This window comes from Diadema antillarum, unplaced genomic scaffold, assembly GCF_040938485.1.
Source record: "Diadema antillarum isolate AM-2024a unplaced genomic scaffold, OU_Dant_1.0 seq00000049_RagTag, whole genome shotgun sequence".
NCBI lineage: Eukaryota > Metazoa > Echinodermata > Echinoidea > Diadematoida > Diadematidae > Diadema > Diadema antillarum.
This window is the reverse complement of record NW_027271158.1, coordinates 1,178,311-1,204,814: the sequence shown is the minus strand read 5'-3', so window position 1 is coordinate 1,204,814 and position 26,504 is coordinate 1,178,311. Positions and strand designations below refer to the sequence as shown.

Genomic DNA, 26,504 nt, shown 5'->3' with positions numbered 1-26,504 from the left:
TTCTTCCTGCTACCATCCCCTCATATTCTGGCATTTTTCGTCTGTTTTTCTTTTCTCATGCCCCTCTTTCATATCATTTTCTTCTATTTCTTTCATGTTTATTTCTGCCTCTATGTCCATCCTATTCTTACATGTAACCTATCTAATTTGTATTTTCTTTCTTGTCATTTTATCCTGTGATAAATTGATGTCAGGAATAGAGATGTATTCATTCATATTAATGTGAAAAAAAATCAAGGACTATCATTTATACCTCAGTGTATATTTAAACATGTAAGAAAGACAGTCCCACTGATCATAGTACCGCTGATCTGTAAATGAAAGGAGCTTTGAGGCACTTGAATGATGGAAAGCTGTCATTTAATAGCTTCAACTATCTATCTAGACATCCCTTCATTTGACACTAGCCTCGTATGACTGGAATTATCAGTTATGTTTCTTATTTCTTGCTTTGTCCACCCCCCCCCCCCCCCCATTTAGTTCATCACCAGCCATTAGAAATCCATTCAGCAACAAGACGCCAACTCGCCCTGGTCCGCGGGCCATGACCCCCAGAACCATAACCTCGGAAATGTCTCCACCCACGGTGATCCCTCGACAACGGTCATCGTTGAAATCTGTCAAACGAGAACACACTGATCATGATGAACCGCGTGCAGCAAAACGCTCGAAGGATGTGGTCATTAAGAAAGAAGTGTTGGAAGAAGACGTGGATGAAAATGATCTAAATGGTGAGATATTTTGAATTTGCAGTAAAGTAATTGTGAAGAGATTTGAAATGTTTGAGAAGTTTGATGTGTGTAGTCCCATGAATTCATAACTGTGCTGTATAGTCTGATTATAATCAATGATTGAATGATTGCTTTTGAACACTCATGAATGAATGAAGTGCATAGGCTTTGTGTATGACGTGATTCAGAATAAGTATTTGTAGCAACAGTCTGTCTGACACAAAGCCGATTCATAAGACATCATTGATTGCCTGCCTCTATTGGTGATTTATTCCTCTGGTGTCTTGTTTGTAGGACTCGATGATATGGAGGATCTCGACTTTGATGAAGATGACGTAAAGACAGAACCTAATGTCGTGAAGCCAGAAGTGAAGGAGGAAGAGATGGAGGAAGAGGATTCGAAGGCCACTGTTCAGGCAAAGTAAATCATGTAGATATGACACATTTTAAAATCACAACCTAAAGTGATTTCATTGAGACACAAACACCCAAATGGTTTGTCAGAACTAGAGGAAAAGAGGCATAATCTTTTAAAGATGCGTAATCTAGTTTGGAGCAGGTGAGTTTGTCCAATTTGGTGTTTTATTGACAGTTTACTTTTTTTTTTTTTTTTGAAGGCTGCATTGAAAATGCTCTCATCTTGAATTAGAAAACACCATCGGTTTTCCTTTAAATGTAGTGGTGCATTTATGGAAATAGAGAAAATGGGTGTAAATCTGCTGTTCATAACATGTGATCACAAGTTTGTTTGTATGTTTGTTTGTTTGTTTTGTTTGTTTTTTAATTGCAGACCAAGATGGTAGTTCACATTAAATAGTCATTATGTTACTGACTCTGGACTAATTACTCCACATTTGATTACACTATTTCTTGTACAGTGCTCTCCCATTATAATAAAATTCTTGTTACAAGAAAGTGAAGATTTAGGTCCTAAAATTATCGTCTATGTATCTTTAGTTACTTTACTGTTCGGCTATAGTGAAAGAATACTGCCAGTCCTGAGGACTTTGTTATAAAAGGAGTTGCCTGTATTTCTATTTTATATTGAAGTATAAACCCTGAGGTTTGTTCGACGTCGGGATGGGAGACCATCAAGGGGGAGGTGGAGGAGGACGAGGAGGACATCAAGGTCAACATCCAGGTTGATGCCAGCACGTTGCCCCTGACAACCAACGAGGATGGGGAACAGATCTTGAGAATGTACTGGCTGGATGCATATGAGGATCCTTTCAAGCAGCCAGGTATACCCTGCTTTCATGATGATAAATGTTGCCAATGTCAGAATATAGGAGTGACTATATGTATGTCATGATGTTGCTACCATTAAGTGATTGATATGAAAACTGAAGTCCTGCCAAATAGGTAATTTGGCTTAGGACTAGAACTTCATCTTTGTTTAACTACACAGTACCTTAAAAATTCATAGTTTATGAAACTGAAATAAAACAAACCAACAAAAAAGGGGAGAAAAAGATCCTTAGAATTGTGATATGGTCTTGAGCAGCAGTGTATTGAATTTGATTGCTCCTTGATTATTCATATTATCATCAGGATCATTGCCGTTTTCATCATCTTGTCATCAATGGGATCAACAGTAGGTAGGAGTTTTCTTCTAACATGTCATGTGAAAGGATGTAGCAAAAATGTACATACACGTTACTCCTAACCTGTTATACTTTCAGTATAAATAATCAAGAACGTGTCCGTTTTTAGCATCCTTTAAACTCTCAAGAGTGCATGTAAAACACTTTGAATATATGTACATTTTTTTAAAAAAACCATTTTAAGCATATTTTCTCTTCAGTGTCAACTTACTGCTCAAATGCATTGTTGTGTCTATTTTTGGCAGGTACCGTCTTCCTCTTTGGGAAGGTGTGGATCAAGGAGGCCAAATCACACGTCAGCTGCTGCGTGGCTGTGAAAAATATCGAGAGATGTGTCTACCTCCTGCCCAGAGAAAAGGTAAATCCACTTTCCTACCTATTTTTACCAAACCAGATAGGATTTGATTAAAACAGAGATAATTTATGTATGGCAGCTATCAGGATTTACTCAGATTATCTTGATTTTGTAAATTTTTAGGACACAGTGTCTTGGAGTTTCAAATTTCGAGACCAATGACTCTTTTTTAACATTACTAAGTATCATATTCCTGTAAGTTGCAATTTATCATTCTAGTGTATGTTCAGCTGAGTGAGATTGGAGCTGTAAGTTTCATTTTTCCTTCAAAATCAAGGCAGTTTAGTCCACTGTCTCTGAAACAAAAACAAAATAATCACTGATGTAGGATGAATTACCTGATATACTTCTTAGAATTAAAATAAAACTGTTGTACCCCACTTCCTGTAAAATGAAGGAATGTTTGTGATCATTTTAATTTGGCAAATTCGCAAGAGCTGAGATTCTCGAAATCAAAATGCATGCAAAAGTACTCGTCTACACTATATGCATTGAATGTTACAGGCAACTTGCAAAAATTTCATGCCGTGGAAAAGGCCGTCAGCTCTAGTTTATGAAAATTTCATGCCACAAAAATATTTTGTTTTAGAGGAAATCAATATATAGATATCAGTGTGTCAAGAGTCAGGAGATATTTGAAATATTAAAACATTTTTACCAACAGAGGAGAAATCTGAAGAAGGGAGCAGACAGTGACGAAGAAGTGACAATGATGGACGTGTACAAAGAGTTTGATACCATGGCAACCAAGTACAAAATCATGAAGTTCAGGTCAAAGGTGAGAGAAATATTTGCAATTGAGCTGATGTGATGTTAGTGATGTTATTGATAAATGCCCTCAATTTCTTTTGTTTGTCCCATGAATATCAGTTTTTGTGTCGCAAAGCACTACAGTGCACTCCCGTTATAACGAACACGGTTATAATGAAATTCCGGTTACAACGAAATGAAAATTCAGTTCCGCAGCATTATCGGCTCTATGTTTTTTTATTGTTGATTTGTTCGGTTATTACGAAATTTAGATATAACGAAAGAAAACTGCCGGTACTGAGGACTTTGTTGTAACGGGAGTCCACTGTACGTAGATAATTGTTTCATTCTTTTGAAGTAGTTAAAAGTCAATGATTTGAAAATTGAACATTCTGTTGTGACATTGTTCTGTCTTGGAAAGAACAGTAGATAAAGGTTTTATATTTCCTTCCCTAAATGATTTCTAAATTTTGAATTTATGACTTTGTAACATACACCTTTAATATGAGATGGGAGAGGCAATGTTTCTGCTCCAAGTCAACACAGTCACAAGATGAATGCATTGACCTTTCATTGCCGAAGTCTGCCTCCTTTAGCATCCTCTGCTGTTGTAAAATAAAGAATGATAGTATATGTCACCTTTTCCTGTCTGAATTATGACTTAAATCCATCCTTGACACATTCCTGCATCGTATTCATTTTGTAAAAAGTTTTGTCCATTGTACCCTGTCCTGTCCTACCCACACAGAAAGTCACCAAACAGTACTGCTTCGAGAAGGCTGAAGTACCAGCGGAGTCCGAGTACCTCGAGATCAAATATGGGGTAAATATCGTCTGTTTAATGCTACAAAGTTCACCACCTTTGTCCCCTCCAAAATAGGCAAATTACTACCGTATTAAACTCATCAGGACCTTGTGATAAGCTACTCAGTTTTCATGTTTTGTACTGATTATACATTTTAGTACAGTTTTCATGCATTGGCTGTTGCTATGTCAAGCAAGACATTGGAAAGCTCTCTATTTATTGTGTGGAACGATTGTTGTTATGTAGATATGTACTACTATAGATTTGACTGTAATTGAAAGCCCATCTACATTGTATTATTTTCCCATGTGAGCACATTGCTGTTGGCTGACTGTGAGCCCTTGCTAGCACTTTACATTTCACTCATGGATTCGACAAATACATAGGACTCTATTAAATTCATGACCAACTTGTCCTGTATTGTTGAAATTCACATTATTTTGTGTGACATAGATATCTCACGATATCGCAAGGACAATGTGATGGCATAATGTCTTACCTCAGAAATTTGAATTAAAAAGGAAGAGAATGTGAGCACAAACTTGAGACTTGATGAGGTCGCTAGGACCTCTTGAAGCACATCACAGTTTGCAATTGTATCAATGCAGTGGAATATCAACATAGGAGATGTAATTATCGTCCGATATATCAGTGACCAGATTGACCCTTCCCAGTATTTCCCCATAGACAGTAAGATTAGAATTAACCATGCAGCAAATGGTTTATTAGCGTGGTGGTATATGTTCATACATATCTTAATAGTGACAGCATTATTCTCAAAACTTGTCCATGCTGGAGGTTTTTCTTTTTAAATGCAATCAAACATCAACATACAGCTCAGTCTGAATTTACCAACTTTTGTAATTGAGCCACCTCAATGTTAAAGACTATTTTTATTGTGATGTTTTCGTGTAGGCCGACATCCCTCAGTTGCCTAGCAACCTGGAAGGAGAGACTTTCAGTCACATCTTTGGCTCCAACACCTCTTGTCTTGAGCTCCTCCTCCTGGATCGGAAGATGAAGGGACCGAGCTGGATCGACATCAAATTTCCTCGTGAGTAAATTGCTATCAGGCCTCTAAATATCTAATGTTCAAAAAAAAAAATGAATAAATGAAATAAAATGAATATAAATATAAAATGCTGGTATTGATTTTCACATTACCAATAAGGTTAACAAAAGACATTGCAGGGGAACATGCAAGTTATGCCTCGTCTAGGGGAAGATGTATTCCATTGTCTTTTGTAAATCATATCAGTACTGTACCAGTGATTGACAGGTGCTGTCATGGACAGAATATTGGATTTGGAAAGGTTTTTGTTTTTGTTTTTATTTTTTTGTATTTTTGTTTTTTGGCATCCAAGTAATCTGAAGAAAAATGGTAGAAAAGTTATTATAAAATATATGGCACATATTTAGATACGCTTTTGGTCACTTAAGTGATCAAGGTATTAAAAATTATACAAGTCAACATACACCTGCATTGCATAGTCCCTTTACTTGCTCTTTGTTATCTGTTTGTTAACCAGATTTATTTTGCCAGGTGTAATTTTTTGTTTGTTCATTTGTCTATTTGCTTCTTTCATGTAAATTCCTCAGAACTGCCATCACAGCCGGTCAGCTGGTGCAAAGTTGAAAGTTTTGTCACCAAGCCGGACTTCATCACCGTCATCAAAGACATGACCCCACCCCCTCTGGTTGTCATGACGATCAACCTCCGCACAGTCGTCAACCCGAAGACCCACCGCAATGAGGTGATGAATGCACCAGCTTTTGAAGATTTGATGTACCTGTATGACTATTTTTGCCTTCAGCATGGCAAGCATAACACAGTGAAAGACAGCTTTGCTAAATATGAATCTACCTGAGAACATGGGGAATGATCTGTAGATAATTGAATCCACTATGCAAAGTTCTTCTATGCCTGTGACTTATGCTTATTTGTTTTGCTTCACGCTCATAATATAATTTTTCATTTATATTGATTGAAGATGTGATTGTGGGGAATGAAACTCTTTTTTTTGAAAGCATGTGTGTGAACACATAACACATTGCAACATTGTTTACTGGAATTTGGTTTTATGTCATTCTTTTTTTAGATTGTCGCAATTTCTGCATTGATTCATCACAAGTTTCCTGTGGACAAAGGTGCCCCAAAGCCTCCATTTCAACAGCACTTTTGTGGTAAGCAAAAATGGTGTAATGTAAATTGATGTAGGAAAGTCTTTATATTGCCGTTGGGTTGATAACAGACAAATAGAGTAGGTGGATGATTATGTGGTTAAAATCCAGTGGCCAATTTCAAATTAAAACATTTAAATCATATGCATTGATTGAATGATGTCACAAACACATATTTCGACAAACATACTACATTGGCATAATTCTGAAAAGGCAAAAGTTTAGTAGATTGGGGGGGGGGGTACTTATGTCAGTGTCAAAGGTCAAATTAAACACAAAAAAATTCACTCCTTTAAGTTCATCACACTTGGTACATGACCAAGGTATGGCAGGGAAATAAACTGATTTGTGTCACACTCTGATTATGTTCAGATGCTAGACAGCTGGGTGAAATACTAAAGTTTATTTCTTGTGCAAGTAAGTTCAGACATACCACAAATTTATTTCAACATCCTTTATTCAAAGTTGTTATTGGGATGAGTTATGAACTAATGCAGGGCACCTGACTGGTCATCTGTCAAAATGTGGCAATAGTCACATTATACTCCTGAAAGTATTAACATGAAATACAGATGGGTATGCAGGGGAATGACATTGGGATCTTGAACTTAGCAATGCATATATTTTTTATATTTAAGAGCCTGTGATTCTAAGTTTTCAACTCGGTTAAGTGTAGAAGGATTGCTTGATGCTAATGGACAAACTTTGCAAGTTAAGCTTAGTGCCTGGGCATATTAAGGGTTACTGATTAGATTAAAGATGAAAGCTTATGAAGTGTGTGTTACACTTCTGGTGGTGTTTAAAGAAACCAACCTGATGGTTTTGATGTGATTGCTTTTCACAGTTCTCAGCAAACCCAACGACTGCATCTTTCCGTATGACTTCAAAGACGTCATCAAAAGAAAGGTAATTTCGCTCACTCCTTATTGTCAGGGAAAAGTATTTTAGTACATGCAGGTGACCTTGATGGAGACTTCAGAACATATTACATAAGCTGAGAATATATTGTCTAAGTTGGAAAAAATGTGTTTTAGACCAGGGAGGGCTGTATAAATGTATATTGCCCAGCCAATTGAATTATGTATATATTTTCCTGTCCAAGTATGTTTTCTCACAGGAGACAAAAGAAAGCTACATGAAATAATACAATATGTAATTCCCAAAAGTGAAAATAAACAGAAAAACACAGAAAACATGGCTTAAAGATGCACTTGCATTCTGTCAGTTCAAATTTGTTCCAGTTTAGACCTTGTTTGACTTACATCCAAACATCGTAATCTTTTCAATGCATTTACGGCTTTGCTAGGAATAAAAGATAATTAAAATTCAAATTCAAATTCAAATTTATTTCACATGCTGAAAAGAAAACATCATGTTCACAATAAAACAGAAGAGAAAAGTATGTACAAACATAGCACGTGAGGGATCAGTAAAGGCCGTATGAAGCCTATTGAGGCTGATTCCCTTACAAACAATAAATAGGACGCAATTTCCATCAAATATACATTAACGAACAAAAACAACAAAGAAACATCACAACATCACAATAATAAAAAGAATATATAGATAGATGATGATAATCCTAGTAAAAATAGTGTTTTTCTTGCCCATTGCCTCCCCACCCTTTGCAAACCAGAACATGAAGGTGCAGATTCTTCCCCAAGAGAGGGCGCTGCTTGGATTCTTCCTAGCCAAAGTTCACACCATTGACCCAGATGTCATTGTGGTAAGATTTGTGTTGATTGCTGAATTTTGTGCTGGATAATACCCCTATCTCACCAGACGGTAATTTTGCTACAAACCTCAGAATCGACAAACTGTGGCATCATGTTATTCTCAGCAGGTTACATGATTGTCTAATCTTTTTTTAATTGACATGAAAATGTTCAAGAGTTTTCTGACAGTGCCAGGATGATAACCTGAGATCTTATTATCTGGGACAGGATACATAGGGACAGGAGAGCAAAGAAAAAAGGAAGAAAGAGGGAGCTGAATTTGCGAGGCCAGTTTGTGGAGAATTGTAGGGACTAAATGTGATGAGGGTCTGTGAAGAAGGTATATGCCGTGTGCTTGTTTCATCCAAAAGTGATGGTGATTAGAAATAAACGTCAAACATCCACATTGTTTCGCAGTTTTGACATCTCCCTGTGATCTCCCTCCTCAGGGTCATGACATCTATGGCTTTGACCTGGACGTTCTGCTCCATCGAATCAGTACCACGAAGACGCCCCATTGGTCAAAGATCGGCAGGCTGAAACGACAGATCATGCCAAAACTGAGTGTAAGTCTCATGGGTTGGGTGCTCATGTTTGTTGATACCTTTCTTTATATTTCTCGTGCAGTCTCTCTCTATATATTATACAGTGTATGAATCTATTTCTCCCTCTCTGTCTCTTGTATATCTGTGTTGTTTTTTTCTCTATTTTTATCTTTCTCTCTGTCTCACTCTCTCTCTGTCTGTTCTCTCTCTCTCTCTTCTTTTGTCACCATGTTACTTCAGTAACTGTGTCCTTATTTCTGTCTCTCCTCCATTTAGTCATTTTATTTTTGTAGTTTAGAAGCAGAAGGATATTAACTCCACAACTATACTTGTAGGTGTGCTCACTGAGACATGAGCGCAAAAAGGTTGTATGTACAGAGTGTGCACATCTTGGTCGTAGTGTTGGATATGGCACAAACTTATTGTGACTGTCCAGAGCATAAAGTGAAAATATAAACATACACTGTAATATTGATAATCAGAGCCTCATGGTCATGGCTGGCCTAAGATTTATTTTTCTTTTGTTTTTTTGTGTTTTCTTTTTTAGTAACATTATCATTTTTGTTTTGCTTCGCTGTCTCCCTCTCAGGGTGGTGCGGGGAGAGGCAGCACCTTCACAGAGAAGAATGCCACCTGCGGCCGCATCGTCTGCGACGTCAAGATCTCAGCCAAGGAGCTGGTGCGATGCAAGAGCTACGACCTGACCGAGTTGGTCAGCCAGCTCGTCCACGAGAAGAGGGTGGACATTCCCTTTGAGCAGATCAAGAACATGTACACGTACGTGAAACATCTGAAATAGGGAAAACTGCTGTAAGGCAAAACAGTACTCATATGCCTGCAATCTGCATGCAGTACTTTTACACGTGACTTGAAGTTTATGATCACCAAATTTGATATGTGAAACATATGAAATGGGGAAAGCTGCTTAAAGGCAAAACATAGTACTCATATGCCTGCAATTCGCATGCAATACTATTACACGTGACTTGAAGTTTGTGCTCACCAAATTTGATGCAACAGTGAATTGGTAATGATGATATGATCAATTACATGACATTTTTTTTTTAAATCAGAAAGTGGCACCTAGATGACGTCATGCATGAGTGATCACAGTGAACAACGTATTAGGCAATAGTCATGGGCATGTGCAATGACCATGGAACATTGCGTTTGAAATAGTGATGGCTCTCTTGAGATCGGGAACCCCCAAAATTTGGCAGGAAGAAGAAAAAAAGAAAGAAAGAAAGGATTTCGAGCAAATACAATGGGTTATATGCAGATAGCATAATTAGCAAACTGTTATAACTTCTTTAATACTATTTCTAAAACTGCTATTTATTGTGTGGCTATTATGGGAAATTAGAGTTTGTATGAAAGAAACCAGTCCTTATCACTTCATATACTTTTATCATTATCTTAAAAATGGATTCAAAATCTTAACCTGTTGAAGACTAGTTGCGAGTGTACTCGGACAGGTGTCTATGGTAAATGTGTGTTGTAGCAAACTCAGCCTGTCCTCAATGGGTTAAAGTGGTCTGAAAGGTGAAAACATTCTTCTCATATGCCTGCAGAATTGTCAATTTTTTGCCCTAAAACATACACATATACATAAGAAATGTGTGAAATAGTGCTGTCATAACACAATTTCATTTGGGTAAATTTGAAATATTAGCCAGAAGGGTTTGCTGAAAGTACACATTCAGTCCTTTATGCAATTCAATCGATTGATTTTATTTACTTCATTTATATGTTTTCAATGAAGGACATCGCGTGACCTGACCTACCTGGTTGAGATGACGTGGAAGGACACGTTCTACATCTTGCGGCTGATGTGTGAACTCAACGTCCTCCCGCTGGCCCTACAGCTGACCACAATCTGTGGCAACGTCATGGTAATGCATTCCTGAACATTTACATCCATCTTCTCAACCAGCTGAGAAGAGGAACACTCTTGCATAGCTTCAAGACAATACCTTTCCCCTTCATCCATATTTGTTTTTTTTCTTTGTGAAGTGGTTCAGTGTGGAAGTTATTCAAATTATCAATCTGCAGAACCAAATTAGTCTTTGAGCAAGCCACACTACCATTCGATGCAGTGATTAGATGAACGCTAGCAAAAAAAAAAACAGAAAAAAAGACTAGATGAGAACCAGTAGGGAATCATTTTGACAACATATATTTTGAAGTATCTTTGTAGTGGTCCCTGTAGAGATGACTATAAAAGAAGAATTGTCATTGTATAGTTTTTTTGTGTCATTACTATCAGTGATAGTAGTGAAAACAGTGGTATCATGAAGAATATTCATCTTTGTTTTGTTATATTTTTGCTCTTGATCTTGCTGTCATCACCATTATTACTGTGAGGATCATTTTATTAAATCAGTATATTATTCTTATCATGTTTCTGTAGTCATTATGATTACAACTAAGTTGTTTGTTCTCTGTAATGCTGTAATTCGTTCAGTCTCGCACTCTGATGGGTGGACGATCTGAGCGCAATGAACATCTCCTCCTTCATGCCTTCCACGAGAAGAATTTCATCTGCCCTGACAAGGAATACAAGAAGAAACCACCACCAGTCTCTGTGAGTATACAATGTAGGTCATCAGTGGGGTCAAAGGTCAAAGATCACATAGCCTCGCTTTAATTCTTCTCATGTCAGATTGGGTTTCTCATGTTTTTGTTACACCTGTGTCAGAAGCAGCGCTATTGCCTATTTAGTCATAATAAAGAATATACATATTGTGACTTTCTCAAGAATTTCCATGTTCTTGTCTTCAGCTGATTCTGTATTCAGTATACTTCTTACATTTCTGTGACAAACATATTCTTTCAAATCATCACTTCCACCAAAAGAAAATAAAAAATAATAATAATAATAATAATTTGTATTATATTTTGGATTGTGCTAAGGGAACACTGTAAACTTTGCTTATGTGAGGTCATCAAATAGTTTAGGGTTTTGGAATCCCAGCCTGGCTGACTGAAAGGTACACACATGGATCAGGTGCATGTAAACCACCCTGTTCCAAACCTCTGATGAAAAATTATTTCTATAAACTTTCAATCCTTCAACCCTCCACAGCATGATGATGCTGATGAGATGGATCGGCCAGCTACCAGTAAATCCAAACGAAAGCCAGCCTACGCAGGGGGACTTGTTCTGGACCCCAAAGTCGGTGAGTGGAGAGATTTTTTTTGGTAAAAACTGCATCCAAACTGACAGAAATGCCATTTTATGAGGAATGAACCCTATGGTAATGCCACCTGATTCCCTTGAGTGTGTGTTTGTGTGTGTGTGTGTGGGGGGGGGGGGGGGGGCACCTTTATATGTGTGTGTATGCGTTTGTGTGTATAGATGTATGGGTTATGTGTATGTCATTTGAATGTGTAAAGTTTGTCTGAATATGTGTGTATGTCTAGAGTATGATTCTCATTGTTTGAGCTAAGGAGAGGAGTTGACAACATTTCTTTCAATATTTTTGTTTTCAATATTTTGTTTTCAATATTTTTGTGTTCTATATATTGTTTCAATGATCTTAGTGATTATATTTTGTTGTATGTATTTAACATGATGTTATATCATTGAAGTCAAATAAGGATTATTGAAAAGTATTAAAAAGTGTATGGGGGTGTTTGTATTATGGGTGTCAATGGGTTAAAATGTCTGTGCTTCCCTTAGGCTGGGTCATAACATCCCTCTATCACTCCACTCCATAAGTTAATCAGTGTGACCTCAGAATTGTTATTTAAGGACGGGAAAACAGAATAAGGAATTGTACATGCTGGATATATAAGATACTCACAAAAAGTGATTTATTACATAAGAATTGAGTAGAGATAGATGTGAACGTATCCTTCTTTTCCCTCTTTTCGTTGCCAGGTTTCTACGATAAGTTCATCCTTCTCTTGGACTTCAACAGTTTGTATCCATCCATCATTCAGGAGTACAACATCTGTTTCACCACGATAGCACAGAGTCCAGCAGAACAGGTGAGGCACCAAGGATCTATGACAATATCAAAGTATCAATTGTCATGCATGTATCTCCATTTGTATCTTCATTAATTAAGCCGTTACTTACTGGAACCTGATGAGCCCCGTATAGAGTCTGTGAAGGTCTCAGAATCCTGTACGGAGTGGCTTAATATACTGTGTATGTATGTATGTATGTATGTGTGTTTACCTGCATGTCCACCTGCATTTGTCTTAGAGGAAATGACTTGTAATGCACCGTCTGAGGAATGTCAGCTAATGACATATATTCAGAGAAAGCAGATAGTAAATTGGTTACAGACAAAATGTGTGAAATGTTCCTCAGATATATCCCTGACTGTCACATAAGTATTTTTAGGATACTGTATACGCCGAATATTTCGCAAGGTTTTATTTTCGCGAATTTCGCGAGTTGGGTGCTGTTCGCGAAATTAAAGACACCAGAAAATATTGACTCTGATCCCGATGTGAATGTGACGTACACACGTACATTTCTTCGCTCAGTACAGGACTCCATGATCGCGAATTCAACCACTCGCGAAATCGTCGGGATTTCCCGATTCGCGAAAATTTAGACTTGCGAAATATATGGCATATACAGTATATGTTTCAGTGCTTCAGATTCAGGGAATTGTAATGGGGGTAGTACCAGTACCCTGTGAGGAGATGCTGATACAGATCTCTCATATACCGGTATACACTGCATCTCTTTGATGTTTTCTTGGTGGTATCCAGGAAGGAGGAGAGGAGGAGTGGATGCCAGAGGTTCCAGACAGCGACCTGGACGACGGGATCCTCCCGACAGAGATCAGGAAGCTGGTGGAGCGTCGTCGTCAGGTCAAGAGTTTGATGAAGCAGCCGGACCTCCATCCTGACGTCAGACTTCAGGTTTGCTGGCCTCTGATTGGTTGAGAGATATTCCCTACTGAAGCTTGTTTCTTTGCTTGTGTGTGTGTGTGTGTGTGTTTGTTTGTTTGTTTGTTTGTTTGTTTGTATGCTTCAACTGGGATTAGTGTGGCTCATACCTCTGTCTGGGTTGTCAATTCACTGAATTTTTTGTGTGCAGTTTAGAAAATGCTAGGTGTAAGAACTGCCTGCAATGAAAATGTTTAGGGTTTGTCTGAACTCATGAAGTAAAATGTAAGCTGTTGTTTAATCTATTAATGTATCAGACAAAGTAGGAAATATGACATTTTTCATTGATGCTGGAACTAATGACTTTAGAGACTAAAAGAACAGTTCAATCAAATGATTTTGTAAAACTACTCAATTTTATATGCTATGATGAATATGACACCAAAAGATAGGTACATTGTAGAGGGATGAGTTGACATATGTATAGTTACTGTGTCTTTCAAGGCCAACAAGAGCATCCTTTACCATATGTCCCCCCCCCCCCCAAAAAAAAAAAAAAAAAAAAAAAAATTACAGTGGGACCCTCTGCAATGATAACTTTAAAAATAGGGAATCAATCCAAATACAATTTTAGGGTATGAAACTTTTATTTATTTATTTATTTATTATTTATTCAGTTTTCTTTACCCAGGGTAGCCCCATCAGTGGTTTACACACTGTTATCCTAGGGGGCCCTGCAACAGAATGACAAAATATAACAGTTCAACAAACACAAAATAACAAATCAGGGACATTCCTTTTTACATCATAACATCAACACAATATCAATACTCTATATAAATAAAAGAATGCAAAATTAATCCTTGGCGATAATAATACACAAACTCATATTATTTGAGGAAAAAAAATACCTTAACATTAAACAGGAATATCAAAAATACCCGAATTCTACCCCAAGTGAGATATGTATGCTCTTACGAACGCTTGAAGAGAGGTGGCGTTTCGGACTTCAGCGGGGAGCTGATTCCAAATACATGATGTATAGTGTGAAAATGATTTTTTTTCCTGCTTGAGTTTTAACTCGTGGAATAATGAGACCATTATTACTTGTGTTTCGCGTACGATATGAATGTATGTTACCAAGGGGCGTAATGAGTTCTTGCACATATTCGGGCATGTTGCCATGAAGTGTCTTAAAGACTGCTTTACAAGTGTTCAAACGCCACCTCTCTTCAAGCGTCATCCAACGTAACCTTCCAAGCACCTGATTGGTTGGCACTGTGTGATCCACTCTCCTTACCACTCTGGCCATTTTCTTGTGTTGTTTAACCCGTTGAGGACGAGTCCCGAGTATACTCGGGCAAGCGTCTATGGGAAATGCGTGTTGTAGCAAAATCAAACCGTCCTCAACGGGTTAATAAGCACATCTTTAAGGGTTTGTGAGCAGTTTGACCATGCATAAGAACAATAGTTAAACTATAACTCATTGCCCACATCTTACATAAAATCCCATTCGCTTTGCTTCAGTGGTCAAAGCGAAATGAGGAATTTTGTAGAGCATGTCAGGAATCACTTCCCTCCAAGTTCTGCCTATTGTGTTTACACATTAATGTGCAGTTCCAAGAGCATTCAAGTGCAAAACTTGGAAGAATCAGACTCATGATATGCTTTACAACAATCCACATTTCTCTGTGACTGCTTAACCAAATTGAATGGGGTTTTCTGCAAAATAGAGCTAAGATGTTATATCTTAAGACCCTGAGGTAGCATTTGGACAGTAATCATATTGCGTGTTATCAATGCGAAAATCCGATTGTAATTTTTTTTTTTGACATACTGTATATATCAAAACTCCTTTACAGCAATTACACTCTGTTTTGTAAACATGAATCATGATGACTATGATATAGCAAATCCCTGTGCCAGATGTTTATAAAAACCCAAATCCAACAAGATTAGATTCCTGACGGACTCATTTTGCTATCCTTCCACAGTATGACATTCGTCAGAAGGCCTTGAAGCTGACAGCCAACAGTATGTACGGTTGCCTGGGTTTCAGTCATTCACGTTTCTACGCTAAGCCACTGGCTGCCCTGGTCACCAGCAAGGGGAGAGAGGTAAGAGGCTGCAGGAAGTTCTTACTTGACCTTTGACCTTTGACCTATGTTACAACACTTTTGCTCTTGTATAGTTTGCAACACAAAGATGTTAAGAGAGATTACTTTTTTCATTACGTCATGGACATATATGTTTAAGTCTGATCACTTCAGAGAGTAGTTTGGAAAGCGGTTAAAGATTTTTGTGGCTTTTTCAAATTTTTTGATGTTGCAGAAGTTTGTAGCATAAGAAAGAAGCACTGTACCAAACTGCTGCTTGAATTCTATTAAAGTAGCTGATAAACTCTAATAGCTAAAGATATTTTCAGATTTCGTTACCCATAATTTGCTAGTATGCTGAAGATGCAATTTGCTCTGTACCTGTATGTAGAACAGGCTTCGCATTTTAGTCAAAATGGAATTTGTAGCATAGATTTCATTTACTTGTGACGTCAATGTAAACTCAGAATGAAAGTTGAAATGTTAAAGTGCATTTGAGACTAATTAACTGCATTCATTCTGTTCATTGCTAGATCTTGATGCATACGAAAGAGCTTGTGCAAAAGGTATGTATTTGAATAACTTTTATGTTACTGTAAAAGTGGTTTCTTTCGCGTACAGATACTTTTGCGGTTTCCATCGGTGCCGACTTTTTCGCGCGTGTTTAAATTCGCGGTCGACAAAATCTGTGAATTCACAGTCGGCAAAAATTGTTTTATTTTGCACATGAAAACCCAAATTTTAATCCAATTATTCTTTTATTTATTAAATAGAAATTAGAATCAACTGCAGGCTTACCTGAAATCCCGTCTCTCGAGTAGGCCTACTTTATAACATGCTTGTACATACATTGCGTGGTATCGCTGTGTGTGTTAACCATCAATACACTCAATGCGCGGAAGCTTCGTGTGTGTATGCGCGCAATAGCGTTGTAACAAGCGGCGAGTTCAAAACATTTTCGTGTGATGTTGAATTCGCGGTTCAACCTCAAAGCGCGAAAAGCACGAAAATAAAACCGCCGCGAAAGAAACCACTTTTACAGTAATCAAGTATTGTTGCTGTACTATCAGCAATTCAAATTGTGCGATGAATGAAAGTGGAGGATTTTTTTCAGTTTCTGTTTCCATCATTCTGTCAAGAGATATTGTTTTCACATACATCAAGTTCTAGATATTAGCAATGTGTCACAAAATTTAGAAATTCTCTATTTATTTTTTGATGACAAAATATGAAAATCTGTCATTATTGTGGACGTACACCTATATTTCAGAAGCATAATCGAGACTTATCAGGTCATAACATATGAACTACATTAAAAAAAATCTTAAACTATGTGAGGTATACAAATCATTTAAAATGCAAAGTCTTAGATTTCCAGTGACACTACAATGGATTCAGATTATGCTGTCAACAAGAAAATTTTTGAACTCTTAAGGAAAGATTTTCAATAGACTTGGGGAAAAATGGATTGTGTTTGATTGATTGGTATCACCTGCAGACATTTTACAAGTTTCTGTAGATTTAGAATCCCTTTTTACAACTTTCCTTACTTTTGTAGATGAACCTCGATGTCATATATGGAGACACAGATTCCATCATGATCAACACCAACTCCACCGACCACGACCAAGTCTTCAAACTCGGCAACAGGGTGGGACAGCATCTCCTAACTGCTTTGTCTGTTTGTTGTTTGTCTCCTTGTTTGTTTCCTCGTTTTGCGTGGGTTATGGTCATACTATTTTATGTTGTTCACCCCAGCAAATGTTGGCTGTCTCTAAGCTACTTCAGGTGTGCTCTGTTCATATGTGCATGAATATTTATCTGTACCATTGAGTAGACATTCACTTGTACATGTACATTAGATTCAGTACCACAGGTAGACTTTTTTCTTTTCATTTGAAGCAGGAATTAAGTAATAAATGCACGAAGTGAACAAAGAAATAACAGTCTGCGAGTTTCAGAGGTCCAGCCATTGGTGTTAACAAAAACAACAACAATATCACACTTATCATTCATACAATTACTTCCGATCAGGTCAAGGCAGAGGTCAACAAACTTTATCGTCTCCTGGAGATTGACATTGATGGGGTCTTCCAGTCCATGCTGCTTCTGAAGAAAAAGAAGTAAGATATTACCAGGATCTCCTTCTCTATTAGATAGCTGTTTATCCTCTGCTTCTGAAGAAAAAGAAGTAAGATGTTACCAGGATCTCCATATCTATTAGATAGCTGTGTATCCTCTAGAAATGTTAGACATCCCTCTTGTTGAAGAATACATACTGTGTATTTATTTCTACAGAATGGATTGATAGTAATTGCATATTATTGATTGTTTTAATGTTTTTGTTTTTATAAGAGGACATGCTTAAAGATGTGAATATGAAAGAGTTCCAAATGAAGCCAATATTATGGTTTGTTTGATTTTTTAAGAAAAAGTTTATGTTTCATTTTTGGATGAAGTTATCTGCCAAAGTTTTTGATGTCTATTAGCCATAAGATGAACATGTTGTATGAATATCACTGTTAGAAATTATTTGAATATGATTGATGATCAAAGCGGATCATAAGAGCACTTTTGGCTTGTTAGTTTAGTAAGATTTTATTACTTTTTGTAAACAAATCATACATGATCAAGAGCAGGTATAATGATTTTAAGAAAAAAAAAATATATATATATTGATTCTTTCCATAAATTTTTATCTAGTGGAAAGTTCTGACGAGTGAGTAGCCACGTGACTGAGGTAAAACACACATTCCTTTTTCATAGATTCTTTTCATAGATTTTTTTATCTTGTGATAAGTTCTGACATGTGAGTAGCCACATGACCCGAGCAAAACATTCAATTTTTTTCAGGTATGCTGCCCTCACAGTTGAACGTCTGCCAGATGGAACCCTGAAGACATCAAAGGAAATGAAAGGCTTGGACATCGTGAGGAGGGACTGGTGTGACCTGGCCAAGCAAGTTGGAAGGTAAGTCTGGTACTAGCCTCATGGACTGACAAAGGAGTACTTTAGTGTAGTGGATAAGGCTTAATCCTTTCTGTGCCAGGAACTTTAGTTAGTGTGTAAAGCGCTATGGGTTTTTCTATAACAGTCGACACTCAAAATACAAATGGAGCTATTGAATGAGGAGAGTTTATGAATCCCACCTGCATCAGTAACTTTCCTGGATGCAGTGAAAGTTGAGACAGTAGATAATTGTGCCATGTAGAAATTGAAGTCATAACATTAATCCCTGTTCACTTTGCTACATACGCCCGTATTTGATAACTACTAGCGCTGTGACACAGAGTCATTTTGAACCAATTCTCGGTATCGCCATTGGGCAAAAAACTTCTGCACACGCTGCAGAGCCCTGTCACAGATGCACTGAGGAATTCCTTGGTAACATTGTGGCTTCCGCTTGGTTTGCGTAGTTCTCAATTAGTGGTCACTAGTGGATTTGTGGTCACTAGAGTCATGGTTCACTACTGCAAGGCTTCAATGTGCTGGTAACATGGTGGAGAGCGAAGAAATCTTCCACAATAATGCCCCTGGATAAAGACGGAATGTAACCTGAGTGCATATGCAGCCAAAACCAGGGGCAAGTTTGTCCCTTGAGCTATCCCATAATGCATCTAAAGCGATGCTTGCCGCGAGACACCCAGGTATTGGCGATACCAAGAATTATCTCCTTCCTTGCTCTTCCTTCCATTTCTATCCCCAGCTATGCCATTGACCAGATCCTGTCAGCCGAGTCACGAGAGTTGATTGTGGAGAATATCCACACCCACCTGATTGAGCTTGGGGAGAAGGTGGTGGCTGGAACCATTCCTCTTGAGATGTACGAGATCCACAAGGTCGGTGCCAGCTGTCTATAGTTTTTGTTTTCTCTCTATTAACCTGTTCCTTCCAAAGTTCTCTGAGAACCTCCAATGTCCCCAAACGAGATTCTTATTTGCCAGTCGACGGAGAACGGACGGGTTGGTAATCTGCATGTGCAAAAGCAGTACATTGTATTCCCTTTTCACGGTCAAGTGTATTATGCATGTGCCGTCAAATAATGCACAATATTGATTGGATGTGAGAAATAAATAGAGCATGTGCTGGGCTCGCAAGATATTTTGTTATGCACTATAAGGGCATCTAAATGGGGTCAGGGAAAATCAAAATTTAGTGAGCTCAGCCTCAATTAGTGTGTACATCTTCATACAAGTTTTGCAGCAAAACAAGCATACTATTAAGTTGGAAAAGGTTAATTAACACCAAATACATGTAGTTCTGAGACAGAAAAAGAACAGATATTGATATCAGAAACTCTGACATTTCAATAAAAGTCATTTTTTTTACTTGGTAGAATACAAGTTGACATTGATTTACTCCGCAAATGCAGGCACTCTTGTGTACATTTTGGGAACCTGATATACTAGGTTCCCAGAAGGAAGGGATGAAGAACTTCTGCAGAAGATGTGGTCTGCATGAAACCTAAAAGTTTTGACATGCTAAGCATTATGGGATTGATGAACCTAAATTGGTGTACTATTTGTGACTGCCCAGCTCAAAACCAACAAAAAGTAGGCACAGGTTTTAAAACCAGGAATTTTTGTGTCCATGAATTTTTGCAAATTTTGCGAGGAGCCAAGATTCACAAAATTAAGATGCACACAAAAGTTCTTGTCTATGTACGATATATGCATTGAATGCCAGTGGGAGTTTGCAAAAATTTTATGGCGCAAAAAGACTGTCTGCCCAAATTCACGAAAAAATGTCATGCTGTGAATATTTCTGGTTTTACAGTAGTTTAAAACGGCGCCTGTCCTTAAAGAAAACTATGGTTAAAAAAAAACAACAACAACAGTATTATCTTAATTTCTGTTAAGCCGCCAAATTTTGAGAGTAGGCAGAGAAATTATTACTATCCCAGGTAAGACAAAAATTTGAGTCTGTCAACCCAAATTACATATTATGGTCCATTTTGCAGAATCCTAATCTGCGACTTTCTCGTGGGTTTTGAGCTGAGCGGTCACATTTGTCCTTGTGTATTTATATCATTGTAGAGTTTGACCAAAGCTCCTCAGGACTACCCAGACAAGAAGAGCCTCCCTCACGTCAACGTCGCGCTCCGTCTCAACAGCCAGGCCGGAGGAAAACCCATCGGAGCCGGAGACACTGTCTCCTACATCGTCTGCGAGGTCAGTGCTTGCTGCTCCATCTTCAGTCGTCAGTAAACGAGACTTGCCAAGTGAAGCAAAGATTTGAGCTTTGACCCCCCACTGTATTTTTTTTTTATTATTCTTCGTAGAGTTCGCACATGGCACCTCTGAGTAATGAGTAAAAGGGGATCAAATATTGTTACACTGTATGCTTTGTTGAGATGTAAAGTTTATGATGCTGTCCTCCATGTAATATTGTATTTCCATTAAAGACAGTGCATCAGAATTCCTTCAAGTCCTTTTAATTGTATCAATAATTGCTGTAGGTAAGGTGAACCGTTGTTAGGAATAGTACCCAATTATAACACTTCTTAAGAAAGGGTTTTCGAATATCAACTCATTTGAGAGGGCAAGAACAGCTCCCTTCTAGATTGGAACTTTTTCCAAATAAGGAAGAATGGCCCATTGTTATAGGTACAGTCTGGTAAATAAATCTGTTCAGTGCTACATCATCAGGTGAAAATCAGAATAGTGACATTGTATGAAGCAAATGAATTTGTGCCTTACTAGTTCTAAATTGACAGTAGTGAAATTGATATATAGGGTACATATTAAATTGTCTTGTGTCTGTGAATCCCTTGTTTAAAGCTCTATAAATCATATGGCATGATTTTTCTTTTAAAGGTTGTAAGATCATAAAGCCTGAAGCAAGCCTCGATGTCTGCATGGATAACTCTTTGAACAAAGTTCACACCAAAGACAAATGTTTTGGCCTAAACGCTAACTAGAAATGATGTATGAGGTGTTAGTAGATAGAATACTGCACAAATCACCAAAGTGGTGATGAATTGATTTAATAAACGAATCTAACATCTCTTCCTTTTATTTCATCCATCTCCTCCAATCTCCAGGATGGATCTAACCTCCCTGCGGGTCAAAGGGCGTACCACCCAGACGAACTGCGCAAGCTCGACCACCTCAAAGTGGACACCAAGTACTACTTGGCCCAGCAGGTGCACCCTGTGGTGTCTCGTCTCTGTGACCCGATTGATGGCACTGATGCTGCCCACATCGCAGAGTGTCTTGGTAGGTCCACTTCTTTTTATTTTATAAGCCGGTATTTTCGAGTTCAGATATATTTGTGAATGAGGAGGTCACAGCCATTTTCCCGAGATGTTGTTTTCGCAAATTAGCACCAAGGCTATTGTAAGTATTCTATCACCCTTGCACATGGCAGCATTTTCACGTGTTGTTAAATTCGTGGATCAACAATGATTCGCGAACTTCGCGAAAATTAAACTATAACAAATAAAAACACAGCTTATTCATTATGTTTTTAATGTCTCAGTTTCCTTTCATTTTCAAATATAAGTATAAATATATAAATATGTACCAACAAGACAAAGATCTTCATTTAGAGGTCACATAGATAGTGCAGGTTTTACAGGGAGTAAAAATTGTAAATCATGCTTCAAAGAAGCTTTTTAGTAGCCTTTTATACCACCCAGTCTTCACAAAGTTGGCCATCAAATTCAGCACTGAACCAGGATCCAGTGTATTAACCAGCTGAAGATGAGTTCCAAGAATACTCAGGTAGATGTCTATGGGAAATGCATGTTATAGCAAATCAGTCCGTCCTCAACGGGTTAATATGACAGGAGGAGCAATCTCCTGTAGCAAATAATAGACAGCTTCTCTTAATGCTCTCCTGATTTCAGATCTTCACTGAGGTATTTAAAGGGCAAAACATGGCCTTTGGTATGTCATATCTTTTAGGCAGTGTGCCCTGATATTGGTTTTGATTTTATCGCTCGATGTGCAAACCAGTATGATTCAGGAAGTGCAAAATCATGTTGACTGAAAACTTAGTAGTTTTTAAAGTGGGTATGTGAAATATTTTTGGTCAGGTTATCATCAAAACACATAAGAGGGCAATAATTTCAAAAAAAAATCTCTAATTCCTGACAGGTTTGGATCCTTCTGGCTACCGGCACTCCATCCGTCACCGCGAGGATGAGAGTGATGCATTGCTAGGCGCCCAGGAGGATGATGAGGAGCGCTTCAAGGATGCTGACCGTTTCAAGTTCATCTGCCCCAATGCAGACTGCAAGCGCGAGAACATTGTCGACAGTGTGTTTACTGGCACGGTAAATTTGTTCGCCGTTTTAAGAAAAACCATCAACAATGGATGATTTGTAGTTATTTTAGTTCTTGTGCAATACTGCAATGTGACGTTCTTAGTGACTGATAAAGAAGCTGATATTTCACATTCAAACTTGACTGTTTATTATAGCACAATACTGAGTAGTCTATTCCACTCATTTTAAGAAATTTTCTCCAGACTGCCAGTCAATTTGATATTTCTGTTTATAATTCAATTCAATTGTCAATTAAGTTTCTGTTTTATTTCATTTTTCTTCTTCCACATAACGCAAAATAATATATGAAAATCAAAATCATAACTTGGCTCCTTGCTTGATGCCTGTCAACCTTTGCTTGATGATCACCAAATACACACAGAAAATATGAAAATTATTTTCATAAACCCTGCCTGTGGGTGATGTAGTTTATTGGTCTCTATGTGTTTGTAATTAGTATATGTTCCAAAAAAAAAAGTCATCTGCATGTTTCACCTTCATTTTGTAAAAAACCCAAATGCTAAGTCTCTTGGGACCATTGACATAAGTTGACATAGACTTCTTACACTGTATACTCACCACTGATATTGAAAGACTTAACTGACATGTCTTGAAAATAGATGACAGATTTTATTCTCATATGCATCCCCTTCCCAGGGTTCATTGGCTGAGGCTCGGCTGGGCTACTGTGAGAGCCGCTGTGGCACCGTGCCCGCTGATCATGTGATCATGCTTGGCAACAGACTCCGCCTCTTGATTCGAACCTATATCCAAAAGTACTATGCTGTGAGTATGCGGAATCTTATAATTTAAAAGGAATTTTTGGGTTCTGGGCATTTGCCACTCAACAGATGTGCAATGTTTTTGCTAGGCAGTTATTAACTACAAAACTCTATGTAAAATATGGAAATCCAGAACTGCTGCAAATTCCTTTTTGTAAAACCTTTTTTTTTTTTGCATCTGATGGTAATGAAAATTATTTCTTTTGTTGATAGAATATTATATCTGTTAATAATCATCTCATTGATTTATGTGTTCATTATTAGCTCAACTTGAATCCAAACCGATCTCTGAATATCACAAATCTGTGATCAGTCTATGCAGAATATATCAATAAGGAGGCCATAGCCTTTTGTGTTTAAAAAAAAAAAGGAAATAATTTCCACTACAGAAAAAAAAAAAAAATTTCCTGTGTATTTTAATTTCATGAATTTCATGAGAGCCCACATTCCCAAAAATTTAATTTAAATTAAATTCCCGAAAAAAAGGCCATTGGCTTCAATTAGAGGAAATTTTATGCCATGAATATTTCTGGTTTTACAGTATCTAACTTTACTTAAGAATGTTTCCCCCTTCTTCTCATAGTATTTGCTGTCATTTCCTGTTGTTAAATATTGTGACTTTCAGTTTTATTGCAAATATCTTATCTGTTTTTTGTATGCTACTAGTATCATGCCCTGAACATAGGTTTTGTATAATTTTTTTGTACATTGTGTTAATTTTTTTTTTTTTGTTTCGGTTTGATTTTATTTGTGATATTTTCCATGATGTATGACATACTTCAATTGCATCCTTTGCAATGAAGAAATAGATTGATAAATCGATAATGTACATTACAAAGAAATTGAAAATAGAACTCATAGCAACAAGAAATGAGTTGGATAGAAGTGAATGCTAAGTTTTTCTTTTGTACGTCTGTAATGAATTCAGTTTTGATCATCAGTGGAAAAGATGAAAATAGTCAAAGAGAATGAGCTGTTTGATTTATCTGTCTGTCTGTTTGTCTGTTCCAGGGCTGGTTGCTATGTGAGGACTCCTCCTGCGCCCATCGAACACGCCGTGTCCCCCTCAACCCCCAGCGACATGGGTTCGTCTGTCCCGTCTGCCAGCGTGCGGTCCTGAAACCAGAGGCGAGTTGGTTTAATAACCCTTACTTTGCTTTGTTTGCCGATTGGCACAGATGTCTGGGAACTAATCGTCAGGGAATAGAGATTACCCACTATCCTCCTATTAGATCTTATTGTGTTACCTGGCCTTCCTGTTTAGGCCAGAGTACATTGCTACACCTGGCTGGGTTTGCTGATATAAACGGTCAAAGCCTTGACATGAGTGGCTGCCCAGGGCCACTAGAAATTGATGTTGGGCCGCCAAATATCCTAAAAGGTTATATCTTTAGGTGGCCTTGATATCGGGCAACAAAATTTAAAAATGAATTGTTATGTGTCCTTTTATTTCGGCCTACCCAAATCTGAAATTTGAAGATTTTAGTGGCCCGGGCAGGCCACCAGAGTTAGTGTTGAGCACTGACTTAAGGCCGATATAGTGATTACAAAACAAGGCAAAGTACCCTCGTGGATTGCCTGCTGTGGGCAAATTGCTTTAATCACTCATATACTATGCTTCTCTTCCCATCATGCCTTGCAGTACTCCGACAAGGAACTGTACAACCAGCTCTGCTTCTTCCAGTTCATCTTTGACTACGAGAAGGCGTTGACACAGAATGCAGACAAAGGTATTGTCCCTGTTGCCATGGCAACCCTCGCTCTTCTGCTGAGTTGATATTAGTATCTCTTTTTGATGTAGGGAAATATAAGAGCTGCATGAGGAAACATTTATGCAGGCTTTAACTTTTGCAGTAATCTTATTGTTGTGAATTGCCTTTCTCTTTTTGCTTTTTGGGTATTCACATATTAAACTTTCCTTTTGTAGTGAAAAGTTAGCTCATGTCATTTTCTGTCCATAATCAGGCTATGTAGTTTGTTTTTTTCCCTCCTGAGTGTTTGGTTGCTAGCTTAATCCGTTCCAAGGGATTGCATATCTAGACATAGGTTTCATGTGATATACTTCTATTGTACATAGTCTAATGCCTCCAGAACTTTAGGGTAACTTTTGGACTTACTTTTAGGTTGTTCAAATGCATCCTTCATAGTTGTTATTTGCAAAACCTTTGCGGAAGTCATGTGTTATATCTGTTCCTGATATTGTCTCATATCATATTTCATTTATCTATCTCCTTCTGTCTTGTATTTTCTCACTCAATTTTTTTTTTTTTTGTTTTTATTTGTTATTTTTGTATTTATTCATTTCTTCTTTTATTTCTTCACAGCGAGATCCCGAAGCCAAGAGACGGCAGCTGTCCGATCAGCCTACCAATCCTTGAAGCAAATTATAGACCAGCGACTGGGGGTCAATGCCTACTCAGAGGTGGACCTCTCGAAGCTCTTCAATGGACTCTTCCTGATCCAGTAAGAAGACATGGGTGGGTCGTCTTTGGACCAAGACTTATGAAGCTGGTCAAGCACCCTGCTAGAGATGGACATGTTGGAGTTCTGCACAGACCCGTTGTGGTCCATTGGTACCAGGTTAATCTTATCTAGACCAAGAACTCTCCCAGTCTGTGCCCATTCAATGGATGAATCTTCTTGGAAATTTACTTCATCTGGCGGGACCAGGCTGGTTTCATTTTGGACCAGTTGTGGACCACCACTTCAAGAATATGATGTAAAAGAAGTTAGTGGGATCTGGCTGCAAATCAAGCCAGTATCAAAGACTTTAAATCTTAAAGGACTTCTAATAATCTGTAGCCCTTTTTCTTTGGATG

The 26,504-nt window shown here is 37.9% G+C and overlaps 1 protein-coding gene across 1 annotated transcript in view; it reads left to right on the top strand.

Moving 5' to 3' along the window:
* Window positions 1-26,260, top strand: part of LOC139725536 (DNA polymerase alpha catalytic subunit-like) — a 34,088-nt gene extending 7,828 nt beyond the window's left edge. Inside the window, exons 8-38 of the mRNA XM_071636622.1 lie at window positions 481-731; window positions 1,026-1,152; window positions 1,782-1,972; window positions 2,581-2,693; window positions 3,355-3,468; window positions 4,189-4,263; window positions 5,161-5,299; window positions 5,845-5,999; window positions 6,345-6,429; window positions 7,271-7,332; window positions 8,063-8,152; window positions 8,591-8,707; window positions 9,276-9,463; window positions 10,449-10,578; window positions 11,151-11,270; window positions 11,772-11,865; window positions 12,570-12,679; window positions 13,418-13,570; window positions 15,532-15,654; window positions 16,167-16,199; window positions 17,192-17,284; window positions 17,668-17,756; window positions 18,487-18,603; window positions 19,340-19,472; window positions 20,670-20,804; window positions 21,677-21,851; window positions 22,734-22,912; window positions 23,561-23,689; window positions 24,697-24,813; window positions 25,328-25,415; window positions 26,010-26,260. Coding sequence (XP_071492723.1) covers window positions 481-731; window positions 1,026-1,152; window positions 1,782-1,972; window positions 2,581-2,693; window positions 3,355-3,468; window positions 4,189-4,263; window positions 5,161-5,299; window positions 5,845-5,999; window positions 6,345-6,429; window positions 7,271-7,332; window positions 8,063-8,152; window positions 8,591-8,707; window positions 9,276-9,463; window positions 10,449-10,578; window positions 11,151-11,270; window positions 11,772-11,865; window positions 12,570-12,679; window positions 13,418-13,570; window positions 15,532-15,654; window positions 16,167-16,199; window positions 17,192-17,284; window positions 17,668-17,756; window positions 18,487-18,603; window positions 19,340-19,472; window positions 20,670-20,804; window positions 21,677-21,851; window positions 22,734-22,912; window positions 23,561-23,689; window positions 24,697-24,813; window positions 25,328-25,415; window positions 26,010-26,152 — 3,868 coding nt within the window. The 3' untranslated portion in view covers window positions 26,153-26,260. The remainder of the gene's footprint in view (window positions 1-480; window positions 732-1,025; window positions 1,153-1,781; window positions 1,973-2,580; window positions 2,694-3,354; window positions 3,469-4,188; window positions 4,264-5,160; window positions 5,300-5,844; window positions 6,000-6,344; window positions 6,430-7,270; window positions 7,333-8,062; window positions 8,153-8,590; window positions 8,708-9,275; window positions 9,464-10,448; window positions 10,579-11,150; window positions 11,271-11,771; window positions 11,866-12,569; window positions 12,680-13,417; window positions 13,571-15,531; window positions 15,655-16,166; window positions 16,200-17,191; window positions 17,285-17,667; window positions 17,757-18,486; window positions 18,604-19,339; window positions 19,473-20,669; window positions 20,805-21,676; window positions 21,852-22,733; window positions 22,913-23,560; window positions 23,690-24,696; window positions 24,814-25,327; window positions 25,416-26,009) is intronic.
* The last annotated feature ends 244 nt before the right edge of the window (window positions 26,261-26,504 follow it).